Raw genomic sequence first — 20,000 nt, 5'->3', positions numbered from 1 at the left:
ACTGCAGTACTGACTGGAGTTAGTAGCACAGTGAGAAGAAGTACTGCAGTACTGACTGCAGTTAGTAGCACAGTGAGAAGAAGTACTGCAGTACTGACTGGAGTTAGTAGCACTGTGAGAAGAAGTACTGCAGTACTGACTGCAGTTAGTAGCACTGTGAGAAGAAGTACTGCAGTACTGACTGCAGTTAGTAGCACAGTGAGAAGAAGTACTGCAGTACTGACTGGAGTTAGTAGCACAGTGAGAAGAAGTACTGCAGTACTGACTGCAGTTAGTAGCACTGTGAGAACAAGTACTGCAGTACTGACTGCAGTTAGTAGCACTGTGAGAAGAAGTACTGCAGTACTGACTGCAGTTAGTAGCACTGTGAGAACAAGTACTGCAGTACTGACTGCAGTTAGTAGCACAGTGAGAAGAAGTACTGCAGTACTGACTGGAGTTAGTAGCACAGTGAGAAGAAGTACTGCAGTACTGACTGCAGTTAGTAGCACAGTGAGAAGAAGTACTGCAGTACTGACTGGAGTTAGTAGCACAGTGAGAAGAATTACTGCAGTACTGACTGCAGTTAGTAGCACAGTGAGAAGAAGTACTGCAGTACTGACTGCAGTTAGTAGCACAGTGAGAAGAAGTACTGCAGTACTGACTGCAGTTAGTAGCACTGTGAGAAGAAGTACTGCAGTACTGACTGCAGTTAGTAGCATGTGTCTCTTCGTAGTTTGTCTTGTTTGAAGCTGATGAACTTCTCTGGGCTTGTTGCTGTTCTGAGTTGTAGCTTCATGTTGAATCACGTATTAGACGTCTCTTTGGATCAAAGTATCAGCTACGTGTAATGTAAAACTGTAATGTGTTTTCAGGGAGGCAGCAGTGCATCCTGGGAGATGATCCGGGTGGTGACTTACGGGCACCTGCATCAGCTGGACCTGCTGGTGAACTTCATGGTGAAACAGCAGAAGCACTGACACCACAGCTCCCCCCAGCAGTACTGACACCACAGCTCCCCCCAACATGGACCCAGCAGTACTGACACCACAGTCTCCCCCCAACATGGACCCAGCAGTACTGACACCACAGCTCCCCCCAGCAGTACTGACACCACAGCTCCCCCCAGCAGTACTGACACCACAGTCTCCCCCCAACATGGACCCAGCAGTACTGACACCACAGTCTCCCCCCAACATGGACCCAGCAGTACTGACACCACAGTCTCCCCCCAACATGGACCCAGCAGTACTGGCACCACAGCTCCCCCCAACATGGACCCAGCAGTACTGGCACCACAGTCTCCCCCCAACATGGACCCAGCAGTACTGGCACCACAGTCTCCCCCCAACATGGACCCAGCAGTACTGGCACCACAGTCTCCCCCCAACATGGACCCAGCAGTACTGGCACCACAGCTCCCCCCAACATGGACCCAGCAGTACTGACACCACAGCTCCCCCCAGCAGTACTGACACCACAGCTCCCCCCAGCAGTACTGACACCACAGCTCCCCCCAGCAGTACTGGCACCACAGCTCCCCCCAACATGGACCCAGCAGTACTGACACCACAGCTCCCCCCAACATGGACCCAGCAGTACTGACACCACAGCTCCCCCCAACATGGACCCAGCAGTACTGACACCACAGCTCCCCCCAACATGGACCCAGCAGTACTGACACCACAGCTCCCCCCAGCAGTACTGACACCACAGCTCCCCCCAGCAGTACTGACACCACAGCTCCCCCCAGCAGTACTGGCACCACAGCTCCCCCCAACATGGACCCAGCAGTACTGACACCACAGCTCCCCCCAACATGGACCCAGCAGTACTGACACCACAGCTCCCCCCAACATGGACCCAGCAGTACTGACACCACAGCTCCCCCCAACATGGACCCAGCAGTACTGACACCACAGCTCCCCCCAGCAGTACTGACACCACAGCTCCCCCCAGCAGTACTGACACCACAGCTCCCCCCAGCAGTACTGGCACCACAGCTCCCCCCAACATGGACCCAGCAGTACTGGCACCACAGTCTCCCCAACAACATGGATGCTGATTCTCTTACTAATTCATTATTTTATTTATTTATCATGTTTCTATTTATGAACCAAATATTTATTTTTGTATGTACAGACTCTGAGCCTGAGTTGACTTGAAAATTAAATTATATTGTAGTGTTATACTGCATACTTAACAGTATTTTTTTTATATTTCTTACTGTCATTCTGTTTTTATTCTTTATATGTTAGTGAGTGTTGTACTTTGAGAGCAAAGATTAACCAGAGTCAAATTCCTTGTTTGTTTACGCAAACCTGGCCAATAAAGCTGATTCTGAAAACCTTTTGATAACTGACAATAAAGAACTTTCATGCAGCTCGATAGTATTTTGTGTTTGTTCACGGTGCACACAGTGTCCAATACTCACCGTACTGAGTTACTTATATTTGTCATTAACAGTACTATTTCATCCTTACTGGCCGCCAGAAGTGTATATGAATGTAAGGGGGGTGTTTCTTGCTTTTTTTGTATTAATAGACCATTATTAAAAAGTAAGTTATGGATGTAACTGTGGTTCAATGAATCCTGGATGACCGCCAGTCAGTTTGTTGCTCCTCTGATCGCTCAGTTTTATCTCACAAGCTTCTGCATTGGTTCTATTTTGGGTCTACTGGGTCTTCTTTCAGAGCTGTACACCACTACGAAAAAAGCTTCCACCTGTTCTCATACTGCAGACGTGTAGACGGTGCTCTGGCATTAAGGATAGTATTCCTGACAGGCTCTTAGCAATTGGTCAACAGCAGGTCGCACCCTCCAGCGGCCAAACCCATAGCTGAAGGCGGTAGGGGTCGAGATGCCAAATCCGACCCCCCCCCCCAGCTGAGACAAGAGGTCCTTCCTGCCAGAATGGCGCCAGGGCATCTTGTAGCAAAGTCTGTGAAGCAGGGAGAACCAATCCCTGGCTTGCCAGAAGGGGGCCACCAGAAGAAGCCTGTGGCCCTGATGAGAAGCATTGGCAAGATCAGAGGAAACCGTGGAAAGGCATAGAGAAGCCCCTCTGGCCACGCATGAGCCAGAGCATCCTGACTAAGAGGGCTGTTCCTTTCCATCAAGGAGAACCAGAGGGGGCAATGGGACATCTCCGAGGTGAAAGGATCCACCTCTGACCTGCCGAAGAGACCTCAGATTCTGTGTATCACCTCGTATGAAGCTGCCACTGCCCAGGTGGAGAGGCTTGTGACAACAGAGGAAGTCTGCGACCTGATTGCTCTCTCCCGGTAAAAACTTTGCATGTAGGCTAGTCAGGCGGGGGTTGCCCATGCCAGAAGAGCCTGGGACCCCCGCAGTAATTGTACGGATTTGGGGCCCTTCTGGTGGTTTATGTGAAAGACTGTTGAGGTGTGGTGTGGCCTGACAAGCATGTGCTTCCCCTTCAGGTATGGCAGGAAAGGCCTGAGCGCCAGGTGCACAGCTCGTAGCTCCAGCACATTGATGTGCTCCAGGGTGAGCTGAGCAGACCCCTGGCCCTGAGCTATCCTGTTCTGCCACACTGCACCCAACCCTGAGAGGCAGGCATCTGTTGTGACAGATATGATTTACCCCTCTACAAACCCGGCTTTGAGGGCAAGTGAGCAGGTTCAGGATGATGGCAAACCGGTCTGTCATATGGGCGCTGGGGCCCATGGTAGCCACTGTGGTAAGCTGGTGACTAGAAGAGCACTGAGGGGCAGATGTGGACCCCCTCAGCCTGCAAGGAGGGGGTATGTCTCTGCAAAGATCAATGAACTACTGCCTGGTCTAATTAGCCTGGACAGTCTACTTGAGCACCTGTAGAGCAGCTGAGCCGATAAGTTCCCCGGGCTCCACTGGGACAAGTTCCCCGATCTCCACTCGGACAGTACAGAGGGTCTGCCTACACATCTCTGACAACGAAGACTGCCCAAGCCACACCTAGAGTGGACATTAGACGCCCTAGTTCCCTTGACACAATCTCAACATAAACTAAATCAATCTTACCGACTGTAGAAGTTGGCAAACGAGCCTGGAGCGTCCGCCAGACCGGGATTCTTGCGTTTGAAGCCGCTAAAGCGAATGCTAATGCTACCACGGATGGCAGACAACCTGCATAGCCAGACAATGAGAAAGGAACGAGCGCTTGAGATGACACCAGAACTTAATACCTTAGCCGGGGTCACTCATATTTTTTGAGCCACTTTCTTGGATTACATGACTGACAGAGAGCACTCTGATTGGCCAGAAGTCATTGCCTCTCCTGTTCCCGAGTTGACCCCCCGGGTGTTATTGTGGGGAATTTAAAACTTGAATTAACAACTTGAGTGTACTCAATCTGAAACATTTAATTTTTTATCTGAATTTGTGACCATTGAAACAAATATCTCTTTCCAGCTCTCAGCGAAGGCGGTCGCTTTTTCTCCCTCTCCCTCCCAGGCCTACCCTGCTTGCTATCTTGTCTTGTGTTGTCTGTTGTCTAACTTTTTAGAGACTCTCCCTGCAAGGCTCTACAAATACCTAAAATCATGGAATTGATTAACTGGTCTCTCAGCGCAATTGACACTGTATTCTCGAGGAGGAGCACTGGTTCGGGTGAGCCAGCATGTCCTGACGGGACGTTTGCTGCGGGGTACACGATGGACGGCTGGGAGAAATGGTGTGTCGTGTGTCTCTCTGCTCTTTCCGTGGAGGACGTTGAGGATATCTACCTATTCAGAACCATGATAACTGGAATGCTGCTGATTGGAGGATGTTTCGCTCTGGTTTATCGAAGAATTGGAAAGACTTTGGTAGCTGTCCAAAGCCCAAGGAAGCTGCCTGGCCTGACTGAAGCTGTCGGAAAAGCGATCAGTTCGCAAACTGGAACTATTAATCTCGTGATGGAAAACAACATGGTAATGACCCGCGGCTTGGATACCATCATGAAGAAGGTCACGGATTTGGAAAGAAAAATTGACCAGTTGACCAGTTGAACAGTTGAACAATAGAATGAATGTTTAAATTAGAGCAGCCATTCGTGTAGACAAAACAAATTTAATCTTTCGGCTCCCTTATCCTGAACGGCCTTGCCAAGGCCGTTTCTTGGAACAAACAGTCACCCTGTTGGGGCTCTGCAAGCGAGACTCTCTTGGTTCCTCCCCCGTCTTCCCCACTGCCTGCTGATTGTCGTATCGGTTCTGAACTGTTCAAGGGTGTCACCATGGCACGTGCTGTGTTTTCGCTATAACATTCTGATTGGGACTGGGTCACTAGTGGGGCTGCCGGGCTGTGCGTTTCTCAGCAGGCCAAACTCCCCCAACCTACCCTCTCCCCAGTCCCACGCCTTCGCCGCTAAATGTGCAACTGTACATTTATGTTATGTTATGTTATGTTATGTTATGTTCAGCAGTGCAAATGTACTGTTTGTGTGCTTACGTGCTGCTGAGGTGTTTTTTTTTCCTGTTCCCACACTGTTCTTATCTTTATGAGGATAGTCTGAGAGTTGCTTTTTTTTCCCTCTCCTCTCCTCATGTGATGCTGTATTGTCCCTGAGAGAGTTAAGAGAGAGTTGTTTTGGCGCCGCATATATGGCGACTCGGTGTGTATGTGCGTGTTGCTTTAATGTGACATGCACCTACAGCACCAGGACAAATTCCTTGTGTGTGTAAACATACTTGGCAATAAAGCTTTTTCTGATTCTGATTCTGAAATATTAAAATTAAAAAATGGAGAGCAACAAGAACAAATACATTCAGATACATGGTTTTTCAAAGTAAAAAAATTCAATATTAGCTTTTCAGTGACTGTTAAAATACTTTTGTCTCTATTTTGCTTCCATAAAAAGAAAAGCATTAAAACAAGAAATAAAGAAAAAGGAGACATGTAGTTCAGAGCTTCATTCATTTATTGATCGTTGTTAATAATTCACATGTTTAAGAATTATTAGACAGTCGTAACTCTGAAGTAAGTAGCATCTTGTAACTGAGCTGTTTTATATATATATATATATAAAACAGCTCAGTATATATATATATATATATATATATATATATATATATATATATATATATAAAACAGCGCTGTAATGTAACTAAGTACATCTACTCCAGTACTGTACTTGAGATAAATATTGTACTTTTTACTCCACTACATTCATCTGTTCTAGCTTTAGTTACTAGTTACTTTAGTTACTCCACTACATTCATCTGTTACAGCTTTAGTTACTAGTTACTTTACACATTAAGATTACTGCACACAAAACACACGTAGTTTGATTGATGTTTTATTATAAAGTAAACTAGCAAACAATATAACGGCCTACAAGTCCAGCTGAGATGATCAGACCATTAAACACACAACTGTCTCTGTGTGTGTGTGTGTGTGTGTGTGTGTGTGTGTAGACCATTAAACACACAACTGTTTGGATCCTTTACACTTTCTACAAGGTTTTAATACTTTACCTACATTTTCCTGATAATACTTACACACTTTCTAAGAAACATCAGATGTTAGGGTTAGGGTTAAACCCTTATGTTTCTTAGAAAGTGTGTAAGTATTAGAAAACAAACCTTAACTTATTGTTGTTGTACAAATATGTTTACCAAAGTCTTTATGTAATATATGATTAAAATAGTAAATACATGTCTGAAATGAAATGTTGCAATATCACTTTTTGTCAAACATTGCCGGAGCGTGTTTTAATCTTAAATGGAGATTGTTACTCTGTTGTTACGATGTTATTAACTCTTTTATTCTGTATTTATATATAAACATATATATAAATACATAACATCAGTTTGTTAGACTTTCTTTTAGAAATAACTGAGTAAAAACTGAAGTTCTGTCTCTTTAAAATAAACTTGTTGGACTCAACACATATATTATTTTTTCTTGTAAAAGTGAAATTGTCGTTTTAAATTGAAGAAAACGTCGTAAAAATGTTGATTTTTTTTTACAATTTTTTAAACTTTTGATAATTTTATTATCATTACCTCTCTCTCTCTCTCTCTCTCTATATATATATATATATATATATATATATATATATTGGTTTATTATGTAAGTAAACATTCCTAAAAGACTTCCTGTGTTTCCTGTTGGGGCTTCAGTCTTCAGCCACATGATTGGACGTAGTTCTCGGGGAAGAAGCCCCGGTTGCCGCGGAGAACACCCTCGCACCAGCCGTCACTGTGGCGATGCGTCAGGTAGATGACGTCGCCGACGGTGAGCGACAGGTCGTCTGGTTTGGACGCCTCGTAGCTGTACAGCGCCGCCACTGGACAGAAAACGGAGAGACACACAGTATATATATATATATATATATACATATATATTTTTTCTTGTATTTAGATCTGTAGTAGAAGTAAAAGTAGTAATCTATATACAGTATATGTAGTAGTAGTAGTAGTAGTAGTAGTAGTAAGAGTACCTTTCTCGAGGTATTGTGGGGGCTCGTCCGTGTCGTAGTCTACCGGTGGAGGGAGGGGAGGCATGATGTCATCAAACCCTCCAAGATCATCCAATAGGAGAGGAGGGGGCGTGGCTGGGAGCTCCAGATCTAAGAGACACAGATCCTGTGAGTGACAGCTGTGATTGGCCGGTCAGGTTAAGTAGGTGGGGCTTAGGCAGAAAGCAGCAGAGCTGATAGTTTATATGCTCAGAAGCTGAGCTGTCTGTCTGTCTGTCTGTGTGTGCGTGCCTGCGTGTGTCTGTGTGTGCGTGCATGTGTCTGTGTGTTTGTGTCTGTGTGTGTGTGTGTCTGTCTGCGTGTGTGTGTGTGTGTGTGTCTGTCTGCGTGTGTGTGTGTGTGTGTGTGTGTGTCTGTCTGTCTGCATGTGTGTGTGTGTGTGTGTGTGTCTGTGTGTGTGTGTCTGTCTGTCTGTGTGTGTGTGTGTGTGTGTGTGTGTGTGTGTGTGTGTGTGTGTGTGTGTGTGTGTGTGTGTGTGTGTGTGTGTGTGTGTGTGTGTGTGTCTGTGGGTGTGTCTGTGTGTGTGTGTGTGTGTGTGTGTGTGTGTGTGTGTCTGTGTGTGTGTGTGTGTGTGTGTGTGTGTGTGTGTGTGTGTGTGTGTGTGTGTGTGTGTGTGTGTGTGTGTGTGTCTGTGTGTGTGTGTGTGTGTGTGTGTCTGTCTGTCTGTGGGTGTGTCTGTGTGTGTGTGTGTGTGTGTGTGTGTGTGTGTGTGTGTGTGTCTGTGTGTGTGTGTGTGTGTGTGTGTGTGTCTGTGTGTGTGTGTGTGTGTGTGTCTGTCTGTGGGTGTGTCTGTGTGTGTGTGTGTACTCTGATGTGTAGTACTGCTAGCATAGGACAAGATGGATGATAATCAGACCCAAAAGGAATCCGCTGATGCAGAATTTATATACAGTATCTCACACAACAGTACACCCCTCACATTTTAGTAAATATTTCATTATATCTTTTAATGGGACAACACTGAAGAAATTACACTTTGCTCCAATGTAAAGTATTAAGTGTACAGCTTGTATAACAGTGTAAATGTGCTGTCCCCTCAAAATAACTCAACACACAGCCATTAATGTCTAAACCGCTGGCAACAAAAGGGAGTACACCCCTATGTTAAATTCCCATAGAGGCAGGCAGACTTTTATTTTGAAAGGACAGTTATTTCATGGATCCAGGATACTATGCATCCTGATAAAGTTCCCATAAAACTTCAAAATACTTGAAGAGGTCATGTTGCCTTATGCTGAAGAGGAAATGCCTTTGAAATGGGTCTTTCAACAAGACAATGACCCAAAACACACCAGTAAGAGAGCAAAGTCTTGGATCCAGATGAACAAGATTGATGTTATGGAGTGGCCAGCCCAATCCCCAGACCTCAGTCCCATAGAAAACTTCTGGGGTGACATCAAAAATGCTGTTTCTGAGGCCAAACCCAGTAATGCAGAGGAATTGTGGGTAATGTAGTTCAATGGTCCTGGGCTGGAATACCTGTTCACAGGTGCCAGAAGTTGGTCAACTCCATGCAACACAGATGTGGAGCAGTTCACAGAAATAATGGTTATGTAACTAAATATTAGTGCAGTGATTCAAAGTAAAGCAAACCCTTGAGACATTTTTCAGTTTATACAGTAAATGTTTGAGTTTGTAAAGAAAAATGCAAATACTGCTATTTTTTTGAACAGCCTAATATTCCTTTTTCTTCACTTTCTGTAAAGGTAGAACACAAACTTGATCAATTTTGGTCATGTTTTGATTTGGAATTGAATGTGCATTGTTCCCACTACATTGATATTATGGAATTAAAAGCCATTTTAAGGAGTTTGAGCATTATTCACTTTTTTAAACACACTGCTATTATTCTGAACACAACTGTAACATCAGCAACAGATCGCCTGCAGAGCTGCTCTGTCAGAATCTAAACAAGCTGATATATGGTCTGATAACACTTTAATAAATCACATCTAACAGGATGTGAGTATTTCTGTGACTTCCTATTCAGACTGAAGGAAACTTTTTGTCTCAGTAACAGTAGTTAGTATTTCTTACCCAGGTGTTGGAGGCGAGCAGGTAAGCAGAGTCGATGTGAGGAAGAAGAGGAGCGCGGGAGCAAAGGGAAGGATGGAGGAGGAGCGTTGGGGGGCGGGTAGGGGGGAGGAGGGGGGATCATCACTGACAGACAGACAGACAGGCAGGCAGGCAGACAGACAGACAGATAGACAGGCAGACAGAGAGACAGATAGACAGACAGACAGACAGCACACAGAGAGATAAGTCAGTATCACCTGTGTTTGTGTTCATAGATAATCTGTAGAGACACAGAGCTCCAGACTGAAACATCATCTGATAAGATAAAGGTCTGCAACCTTCCTGGAATTGTCTTCAGGACTTTTACAACTTTCTCAATGACTCCTGAATGTCCTAACGGCCCCTATAACCCCCATTGAGGACTTCAGGAACCTCCTCAAGGCTCTTTAGAACCTAAGACTCACTGCAACCTCTTGAAGTACCCTTAGAACCCAGTAACCCCCTGAGAGTCCTGGTTCCTCTGACCTCCTCTGGGACTCCTGCAGCATCCTCAAGGCCCTTAAACAGTTCTCAAGGACCAACAACTTCCTCCTGAGACCTTCTTAAGCCCAGTCCAGCAGTCCGGCTTTAAGGATAACTAGAATTCCTAAATCCTGAAACTCAAGGCCCTCATAGAGTTCTCACATACCCCCTAACTTCCTAAAACAACCCCCCAAGGGCAAGGGCACGGTTTCTTTATTTGTCTCCCTTGGGAGACATTTGTGTTTTACCTTCGTAAAGAGGATTAGAAATCCTCGATTTTGAAACTTACTCAAGGCCCGCGGTCTTGCCCAAATCAGTCTTGGAAACCTCTTAAAGACCCCCTGATTTTTCTTTAAGCATCCCTAGAAATGACTCTTGGCACCTCCCCTTAAAAATCCTGGCCCATCTCATAGCCTACCTAAAGCTCAAAGCACTTTCTCTAAGACACCTATGACTTAATTTATGACCCCAACATCTCCTTTAACACTCCTCAAGCACTCTTTCTACCCCAACCATCCTCAAGGACTCAAACTTTCCTCAAGTACTCTTTTTACCCCAACCCTCCTCAAGGACTCAAACTTTCCTCAAGCACTCCTACCACAAACATCCTCAAGGACTCACCTTTCCAAAAGCACTCCTTCTACCACAAACATCTTCAAGGACTCAAACTTTCCTCAAGCACTCTTTCTACCACAAACATCCTCAAGGACTTCTTGAATCGACTCAAAGCCCCTTAGAAGAAACTCAAGAACATCTTAACTTCCTGAAGATAGGGTAGAACGTTCCCAAAGACCAACTAACCCCCTCAAGAACTCTTAGTACCCCAAACATCCTCAAGAACTCCTACAACTTCCTCTAGGACCTAAATTACCTCTAGAACCACCCCAACCGGCCAGGCACCAACGCCCCAAGCCTTCTCAAAGACTCATTAATGATTGGTGTAACATCCTCAAGGACTCCTAGTACCCCTAACCAGTGTTTTCCCACAGTTTGTGGAAAACTAAGATGCATGTATTTGGTGGGGGGTTTAGGGTTCCTCCCTCAAGAAAATGTTACATTGCAACACACAATGCAATTTGACATCATTTTGGACCGTTATTATCTCCATATCTATGTCTGTAATGTTGGAAAAGCTAGAGCAGATAATACATAAATAACACTCAAAAAGCTTAAGGACAAAACTTGCTAAAGAAGTCCACTAGGGAACCGGCACCAAAGACTAATATTGATTGGGGGAACCCTGCTCCTAACATCCTTACGTTCTCCTCAATGATTGGTGTAACCTCCTCAAGGACTCTTAAACTTTCCTCAAGGACTCTTAAAACATCTTGAAGAGCTCCTAGTACCCCAAACATCCTTAAAGACTCTTGGAACCAATCAGTGTTTATTGGTTTCTTTTTCTGTTCTGGAAACCAGACACAGTAACAAAAATAGTCAAAATAAAGGTCTCAACATTTTTCAGGTGTAATGATTATGCGTAGCAGTTTTCTTTTTTAATCTGTACTGAGTTTCTATTGGATGACAGCATCTTCCTCTGTGGGCTTACATGATTGGACAGCGGGCAGGAAGAGAGAGCGCGTGTAGCAGCAGCGGGAGGCAGGGCCAGAACGGACTCTCAGAGACAGAGAGCGAGTAGTGGGCGGTGAGCGGCGGTGGCGACTCCTCCTGGACGGGAGGGTCACTGAAGAAAGACATCAAGTAGAAGAAACTGAGCGGGAAAACACCAGAGAAGAGAAGAAACAGAAAAACACCATAGAAGTAGTAAAGGCTTAAATTGCCCTTTTTTGAATGGAGTTTGGTGGTATGGCTTTAGAAACAGCAGCAGTCTTTCTGCATTTCTGTAAAAGCTTTTTGTAGGAAGGAGTTGACACATCACACATGAAACACTCGCAAACAGACAGACAGACAGACAGACAGGCAGGTACCGTCTACTTCCTGGCTGGGTGGAGGTGGAGGGGGCGGGGCTGGCAGCTCATTGGGCAGCGGAGGAAAGCCGTCATCATCAGAGGGAGGAGGGGGGGGAGGAGAGGGAGGGGGGAAGCTGCTCTCCTCCACCACTGAGGAGACAGAGGAGATGTCATGTCATTGTGATGTCATCGTGCTCTCACTCAGTTTGACCAAAGACAAATGTACACATTTAGAATCCAGTTCAGGCCCGACAGAATGCAGCAAAATGTTTATTTAAACTCAGGCTACATCTCCACTGCTACATTTTGCTTTAAAAAGGAAGATCTTCTGCTACGTTTCCCCCTCTCATTCCTCCTGCTCTGGCGTTTCCCCCTCTCATTCCCCCTGCTCTGGCGTTTCCCCCTCTCATTCCCCCTGCTCTGGCGTTTCCCCCTCTCATTCCCCCTGCTCTGGCGTTTCCCCCTCTCATTCCCCCTGCTCTGGTGTTTCCCCCTCTCATTCCTCCTGCTCTGGCGTTTCCCCCTCTCATTCCTCCTGCTCTGGCGTTTCCCCCCTCTCATTCCTCCTGCTCTGTCGTTTCCCCCTCTCATTCCCCCTGCTCTGGCGTTTCCCCCTCTCATTCCCCCTGCTCTGGCGTTTCCCCCTCTCATTCCCCCTGCTCTGGCGTTTCCCCCTCTCATTCCCCCTGCTCTGGTGTTTCCCCCTCTCATTCCCCCTGCTCTGGTGTTCTGACCCGTTTTGGTTTGGAATCTGCGGGGTTGTGTTTCAAACGGAGACCTTTGACAACACCAACACTGACGCCGTTTGTCCTCCTGATTGGGTCTTATCGGTCACAACGTCTCATTCTCTGAGACTTAAAGCCACTAACGTTACCATGGTAACTACCAGCAGTGAGCGGAGTCTCCACGCTGCCTCCTGTTTATGTCCAGTATACCAGGATGATGATGAGATATGAGGTTTGGGCGTGTTAGTTTAAACAGAGCTTAGTTCTTCTACTGGAGATAAAAACACACCGAGATCACTTTGGGCACAAAACTCAAACGCTTAAAAACCAAAACGTAGCGCTGGAGATGGAGCCTGAAACAGCTGAAGATGTTTTGGTTTCACCCTGACCTGTCTCTAGGCTGAGGGGCGGAGCCGGCGGCGGTGCTGCACTGTGATTGGTCACAGCCTCTGAAGGAGGAGGGGGAGGCGGAGGGGGGGGCAAGGCCGACATCTCTCCGGGCGATTCAGGAGGTGGAGGGGGCAGAGCCGGGGCGTCAGTGACATCATCATACTGAGGGAGAGGAGGGGGGGGCGGGGCGTCGAGCAGCAGGGTGCTGATGATGTCACTCTCAGGTGGAGCCTGGTATGTGGAGGGGATGGTGGGCGCAGCCACAGGTTTCCCAAAACTAGAGCTGAGACACAGAATCAGGAAACACAGAAAGTTTCAGAAGAAACATTTGGGATCAGAGCTGAAACTTTTATTTTCATTATGACTGCAAAACACAAAGTGCTTCTACTTCCCTAAAAGACAACAGCATAAGAACAAGAACAGTTAAGATCAACACACACAGAGTCACGTGGGTACGTCGAGCAAGATGGCGGCACACTAAGGGAGCTCTGCTCACCCACCAATATTTACTTAAGATTTCTCACAATACTCCACACTTTTAACTAACCCTAACCCTGGGTTTTTCTTTTCTGTTCGTTTTAGATGGCTGGAGGAAAGCCAGAGGCCCCACGTGTTTTGTGGGCTTCTTTTGAGTTAGGTGTTTTCTCTTATTTTTTTCCTATATGTTCCCTTTTCTGGAAGTGTTATGGTTTGTACTGTTAAGATGTGTGTTAAGCTGCGTTTGGTGATGACTGATAAAAGAGCAAATGACGCAAACGTGACATGGCAATTACAAGAAGCACTTTTGGGGGACATAACTAATATTGATATAAAAATTAGTCTTACAGGCATAGACTACTATTCACATGTAAAATATGTCTAGGTACCATGTACAATGCATAAGCTGGAATATCAATGGATGTGGGAACCCTATTAAGAGAAGAAGGTGTTGACTTATCTGAAGCATAATAAGACGGACATAGCTTTTCTACAGGAAACACACTTTAAAGAAGGAGAAGCACTGAAACTGAAACGGAGCTGGGTTGGACATGTTCTCAATACCTCATTCTCCAGTAAGCAGAATGGAGTAATAATATTAATAAACAAAAATTTAAGTTTTACTTTACTCAAAGAAGTCAAGAATAAAGAAGGTACAATGGTGTGTATACAAGCTCTGATCAACGGGTCCAAAACGATACTATGCAATATCTATGCACCGAATAAAGGTGATTCACACTTTTTTCATGATGTGAATAAGACGTTGGGAGAAATGGGAGGTCAAATAATTTTGGCAGGAGACTTTAATCAAGTCTTGGATTCCTGTCTAGATAGAAGCAAATGCAGGGCCCTGTGATGCCTAAGGATAGAGCTGCAATCCAGATGATGAACGAGGATGTAGGGTTGGTCGACATATGGCGATTGATAAATCCTATTGGAAGGGAATACACTTTCTTCTCATATTGCCAAAAATCTTACTCTAGGATCAACATGTTTTTGATTTCAAATACCATTATAAGACATGTTGTGAAGTGTAAAATAAATGCAATCACCCTCTCAGACCATGCTCCGGTGGAGCTGGGCATTGATATAAATACTGATGTAGAGAAGAAAGGTAGATGGAGAATGAATACGTCGTTATTACAAGTTATTATTGAGGACTTTACACTCCTGTTGAAGGAGGATATTAAATCTTTCTTTGAAATCAATGCTGACACCACTGATACAAGAGCAATGGAATGGATAAGACTTATATTACAGGGAAAATGATAGCACAATCATCTAAAAAAAGAGTACACAAAAAAGTTAATGGAATTGGAAAATGCGATCAAAAATCCGTAAATGGAACTATCAAAAAAAAATTTGCATAAGCTATATCAACATCTATGTAAGCTTAAGTTCCAGCTACAGTAAATCTATAATAAAAAAGTAGAATATGCTTTATTTAGGCTTGGGACAAGATTCTATGAAGGGGGAGAGAAAACAGGCAAGCTACTTGCTAGACAACTAAAGCAACAAGACTCTCATAATGTAATTGACGGACTTCTTTAATAACATTAATATGCCTAAAGGGTCAACCGACCAGATTGAGTGGTTGGACAGCCCAATAACAGAGACTGAAATCAGGAAGGCTGTTTCATGCATGAAAGCAGGGATGGATTCCCGGTGGAATATTATAAGCAATATATAAACATCCTGGCACCAATATTAAAAGGCGTATATAATGAGGCATTCACATTAGGATCTCTCCCTCTAACATTCTATGGGGCCTTGATATCTGTAATACCTAAAAAAGATCAGGGATACAGCAGACCCTGCAAATTATAGACCTCTGAGTTTAATTAACTCAACTTAAGTTAAAATTGTAACCAAGATTTTGGCCTTACGTCTGGAAAGTGCATTACCAAGCATCATACACCCTGACCAAGTGGGATTTATGAAGAACAGGTCATCCACAGACAATATGAGAAGACTTTTACACTTGATGTGGTCCAGTAGGACAGGAACGGATCCGGTCGTTGCCCTCTCACTCGATGCTGAGAAGTTGTTTTTAGTCTTATCATATTTTGGATTTGGACAAACATTTATTAGCTGGATCAAAACATTATATAAAAGCCCAAAGGCAGCGGTGATAACCAACGGTTTAATATCACCACTATTCAACCTCACTAGAGGAACCCGCCAGGGCTGCCCTTTATCCTCATTATTGTTCAATTTCATATTGGAACCTCTGGCTATTGCTACAAGAAGGAATGGAAATATTAAGGGGGTGGATGGAGGCGGGAAAGAACACAAATTGCTATTGTACGCGGACGACATTTTGATGCTGGTAAAAGACCCATTGAATTCGATACCCCACTTAATGGACACAATAAAATCATATTCCAAATTATCAGGATACAAGATGAATTGGACAAAGTCAGAGGGTATGCCTATTTCAGGATTATGTAATTCAACTTTAGTGACACAGTTTGGGTTTAAATGGGTTCCAAAAGGGATGAAATACCTGGGAATAAAACTAAGCCAGGATATTGAGGACATACCGGCATTAAACTTTGAACCAGTACTACAAAAATAAAAACTAATTTAGATAAATGGGCTAAAATTAGGCTTACATTATGGGGAAAGGTTAACGTTATAAAAATGGTGATCTTACATCACCACAATTCAATTACATACTTATGATGGTACCAGTTACTACTTCTCCTCAGATTTTTAAACGATATGACACAATAATTAAAGACTTCTTGTGGGAGGGGAAAAGGCCCAGAATTAAGCTAAGCAAAATGTGTTCACCTAGAGATAAAGGAGGACTGGGACTGCCAGACCCGAGATTGTATTGTATTTCCTTCACAATGGCCAAAATAGCCAAGCACTGGACTAAAGATAATAAATTAGACTGGGTTGCTATTGAAAATAAGTTGGCATTTCCATTTCCGCCTATAGATAGACTCTCCCAGTCTTCACCTGACTTATCCAATCCTATCATGTCACACTCCAAAGAAATTTGGACTAAAATACATAAAATGTTTAAACTGTCACACCATAAGCACTCCTACTCCTCTCTATGGCATAACTCTATGATTAAAATTGGGAAGACATCAGTATTTTGGAAGAAATGGCATAATAATGGTATATGTAACATTGCTGATCTTTTTGAAGAGGACTTGTTGGTGTCATACTCAGACTTTTCTAGAAAATACAAGCTCAAGGGGAAAGAACATTTTTGGAAGTACCTACAAATCAGGAGCTGTATTACCACCAAGATTCAGTTCACAGTTGGAAACCACATCAGGGACTACTTCACACTACCCGAGGAGTCCCATCGAGCTTCCGTATTCTATGAAACAACCAACCAACTGCTCAGCAACAACTGTAATAACCTAAAAGTAATATGGGAGAAAGACCTCGGATGTATAATGGAGGACAGGGACTGGTTGAAAATTGTATCTGACAATGGAAAATACATAAGGGAAGTAAAAGGGAAATTCACCCAATATAAAATAATACACAGATATTATTGGACACCTTTAAGATCATATAAAATGAGAATAATGAACAATTTGTGTTGGAAATGTCAGAAAGAAGCAGGCACTCTATTACACTGTATTTGGGAATGCCCAACTATTCAGCCCTTCTGGAGAATCATTTTGGAATATTTCGGTAACTGGGCCAGAAGAAACCCTAACGTACCAATATCTCCAAGACTCTGTCTATTAGGTGACAGAAGTCAATTACACAACATATCGAGTAAAGAGTTCTCTGTAATCATGGTTGGCATTACAGTGGCTGCCAGGACGATACTTAAACACTGGAAAACACCTAAAACCCCGGCATTAAAAGAATGGGCTAGCACCATGATAAAAACAGCTTCATCTATATGCATATAGCATATACTAAACAGGATAAACACTGTAAAAAAAGATAAAGCACCAGCATGGGATAGTTTCTGGACATACATCACACTGACTGATAAACCTGTATTATGAACAAGGCTGCTAATTATTCCAATATTGATGTGCCCCTAAAGCTGCTGATGTTATAGTCAGTCCCTCCAGGATTTTGCGATGTCGCGATCGCGCCAATTCACGCGAATTCAACCAATCGCCGCGAATTTGGTGCGACTCGCAATTTTGACCAATCACCGCAACTTTTCCGCACATTTGACCAATAACCTGAAGTTTCCCGCGACTTCAACCAATCACAGCAGTCCCACGTGCACTCTGAGAGCCAATGACCAATCGGGAGTGAGAACGGGTTGAACAACACACACACACGGTGGATGCAGGAGAAAAAGGAGATGAGACGACGCAATGATTAAATTGACAGCTGCGCTCGTTATTGTAAGATCATGTAAGTGCAATGATAAGTTAGCCCTTTATCAAACCGTTTGAATGTGTGTCCCAGGCCAGGATAGGAAAATAACTATCAATGTAAAGATCAACAAGCCACTGACAGATATGTTCAAATTTGATTCATTCAATAAATTATTATTTTTTGTCTTAAATCCACCAGCATTTACAGCATCCTGAGCCTTTTTGGTAAGGTTACTAGGAAAACTCAGCCCAGAATAATTTATTCTCCACAAAACAAGTTTCCTTTTTATTTTTAAAGAACTATACAAAAACAAATCGCAACTTTTTTGCAACTTTCACTGTCTCCTGCAACTTCATTGCAACAAACATACAAAAGACATCAATTTTTTACAAAAGCTCCCGCGAAATCAGGCATTTTGGGACACAACAATCTCAAAAAAAGGCCGCGAAATCCTGGAGGGACTGTATAGTCTTGATGTTGTAACTGATTTCATGTATATATATATATATATATATATATATATATATATATATAATGAATTACACAAAACATAATGTAAGTTACATTTGCACAGAAATAAAAATTATTACCCGCTGACAGGGGGCACCACGGGACACTGCACTGGCTCCGGGGGTTTGGTGGACCTGAGACACACACACACACACACACACACACACACACACACACACACACACACACACACACAGACCCAGTTAGAGATGTGTGCGTGAAACAGGAACTTGTTGTTAATAGTATATAGAAGTATAATAGTGGCGTCTGCTGTAACATTTCTGTCCGTTGATGTGATGTTTGCTTTTTATGTCTGCTTTTCAAATCAAAAACGGTTAAATATCAGATATCTTTTTGTTATCTTAGCAACATGTCTCATGCACAAAAGTCAATTGTGTAACAGAAAAACTTTATTTAGAGTTTTTTATGAATGAAATGTGACAAACATCCAAACTAGTCAGCACTCTACAAACCCTGATATATAAATTATATCCTGCTGTATTCTTTCTTCTGTTATTATCCTTTTTATTTGGTCTTTCTTGTCAGAATGTATTAACCCTTTAACCCGCGGCACATACGTGTTTTCTCATGTCCTTGATTTGCAATAAAGAAAAACAGAAGTGAACCTGGTGGAGGCGCCGTGTTTACGGATCGTTCCTGTTCGCTCCGACTGTTTCCCAGAGACCTGCGGGGGGGGGGGGGGGGCAGAGTGTGTGTTAATGTGTGTGTGTGTGAGAGCATCAATAGAGCCTCTCAGGCCTCAGCAGCTCTAATGAGTCTCTCTAAACATTTTCCCACGCTCAACAAAGACTTTCTGTCTCTGTGTGTGTGTGTGTGTGTGTGTGTAATGTTTTTACAAACTGCTTCAGTAAAGTCTGCACTGTGTTTCTGCTGAACACACAGCAGTAAAATACTGTCACTTAAAAGTGCTGATTTTTTTAATGGAGTTTGGTACACAATGTCATTTTTGAAAGATCCTCTTTAAAAGGAGACACTGCACACAAAAAGATCATCTTTCAGTCTCTTTATCTTCCACAACATGTAACATTTATTAGACTCCACTTTGTCTATGTGTGTCTGTGAAACGTCACCAGAGGTTAGCATCAGATAAGGCCTCATTTGCATATTTTATCAAAACATTTCAGAAAACTTTTAATACAAAGATATATGTTTTAATGTAAGTAATTAACTGGGAAAGGTCTCCATTCAGTAGCACTTACATACACCAACCTTTTCCACATACATTCTTATCTATATTCTGAAGGCTTTGTTCCCATATCATTCATAGCCTGATTTATGTAACATTTTATACCTACAAATGTGGTGAAAATGGATATTTTTATGGCTGTTGACACCATATTCTGATTTATGCAGTGATAAAAGAAGATATCCAAAATAATCCCCTCTGTAAAACCCTTTGACTCTAATATGTCAACTAAATAAAAGAAGAATTTTGAAGCTTGCTTTTTCCAATGTTATGTTCAGATTTCTGCTCTGGAAAATGTATGCAAATTAGCACATATTTAACAAGATAATGCTTAATTTCCATATTTAAACATAAAATTCCAGAAAACTTGTAATGCAAAAGATATTTGTCTTAATGTAAGTATCATCTGGGGAAGTTTCATGGTAATAGATTTTTGTTCATTAGTGTCTCCCCTTAAACACAACATTTCAGAAATAACTGTACAT

The 20,000-nt window shown here is 43.3% G+C and overlaps 2 protein-coding genes across 7 annotated transcripts in view; one reads left to right on the top strand and one right to left on the bottom strand.

Annotated features, from left to right (window-relative positions):
* Nucleotides 1-975, top strand: part of ifnphi1 (interferon phi 1) — a 3,573-nt gene extending 2,598 nt beyond the window's left edge. The window contains exon 5 of the mRNA XM_031306929.1: nt 855-975. Coding sequence (XP_031162789.1) covers nt 855-959 — 105 coding nt within the window. The 3' untranslated portion in view covers nt 960-975. The remainder of the gene's footprint in view (nt 1-854) is intronic.
* Nucleotides 976-6,860: 5,885 nt separating this feature from the next.
* abi3a (ABI family, member 3a) overlaps nt 6,861-20,000 on the bottom strand; it is a 36,663-nt gene continuing 23,523 nt past the window's right edge. For 4 of the 6 annotated variants that reach the window (XM_035996633.1, XM_031306921.2, XM_035996634.1 and 1 more), the window contains 8 exons: nt 18,935-18,993; nt 18,389-18,442; nt 13,004-13,287; nt 11,908-12,039; nt 11,529-11,663; nt 9,482-9,604; nt 7,406-7,534; nt 6,861-7,252 (listed from right to left, as the gene is read on the bottom strand). In XM_035996633.1, coding sequence (XP_035852526.1) covers nt 7,089-7,252; nt 7,406-7,534; nt 9,482-9,604; nt 11,529-11,663; nt 11,908-12,039; nt 13,004-13,287; nt 18,389-18,442; nt 18,935-18,993 — 1,080 coding nt within the window. In that variant the 3' untranslated portion in view covers nt 6,861-7,088. The remainder of the gene's footprint in view (nt 7,253-7,405; nt 7,535-9,481; nt 9,605-11,528; nt 11,664-11,907; nt 12,040-13,003; nt 13,288-18,388; nt 18,443-18,934; nt 18,994-20,000) is intronic. The other 2 variants (XM_035996636.1, XM_035996637.1) reach the window with 1 other exon arrangement.

Source organism: Sander lucioperca, chromosome 21, assembly GCF_008315115.2.
Source record: "Sander lucioperca isolate FBNREF2018 chromosome 21, SLUC_FBN_1.2, whole genome shotgun sequence".
Taxonomy (NCBI): domain Eukaryota; kingdom Metazoa; phylum Chordata; class Actinopteri; order Perciformes; family Percidae; genus Sander; species Sander lucioperca.
The sequence above is the reverse complement of the archived record's forward strand: the minus strand, read 5'-3'. Positions and strand labels throughout refer to the sequence as shown.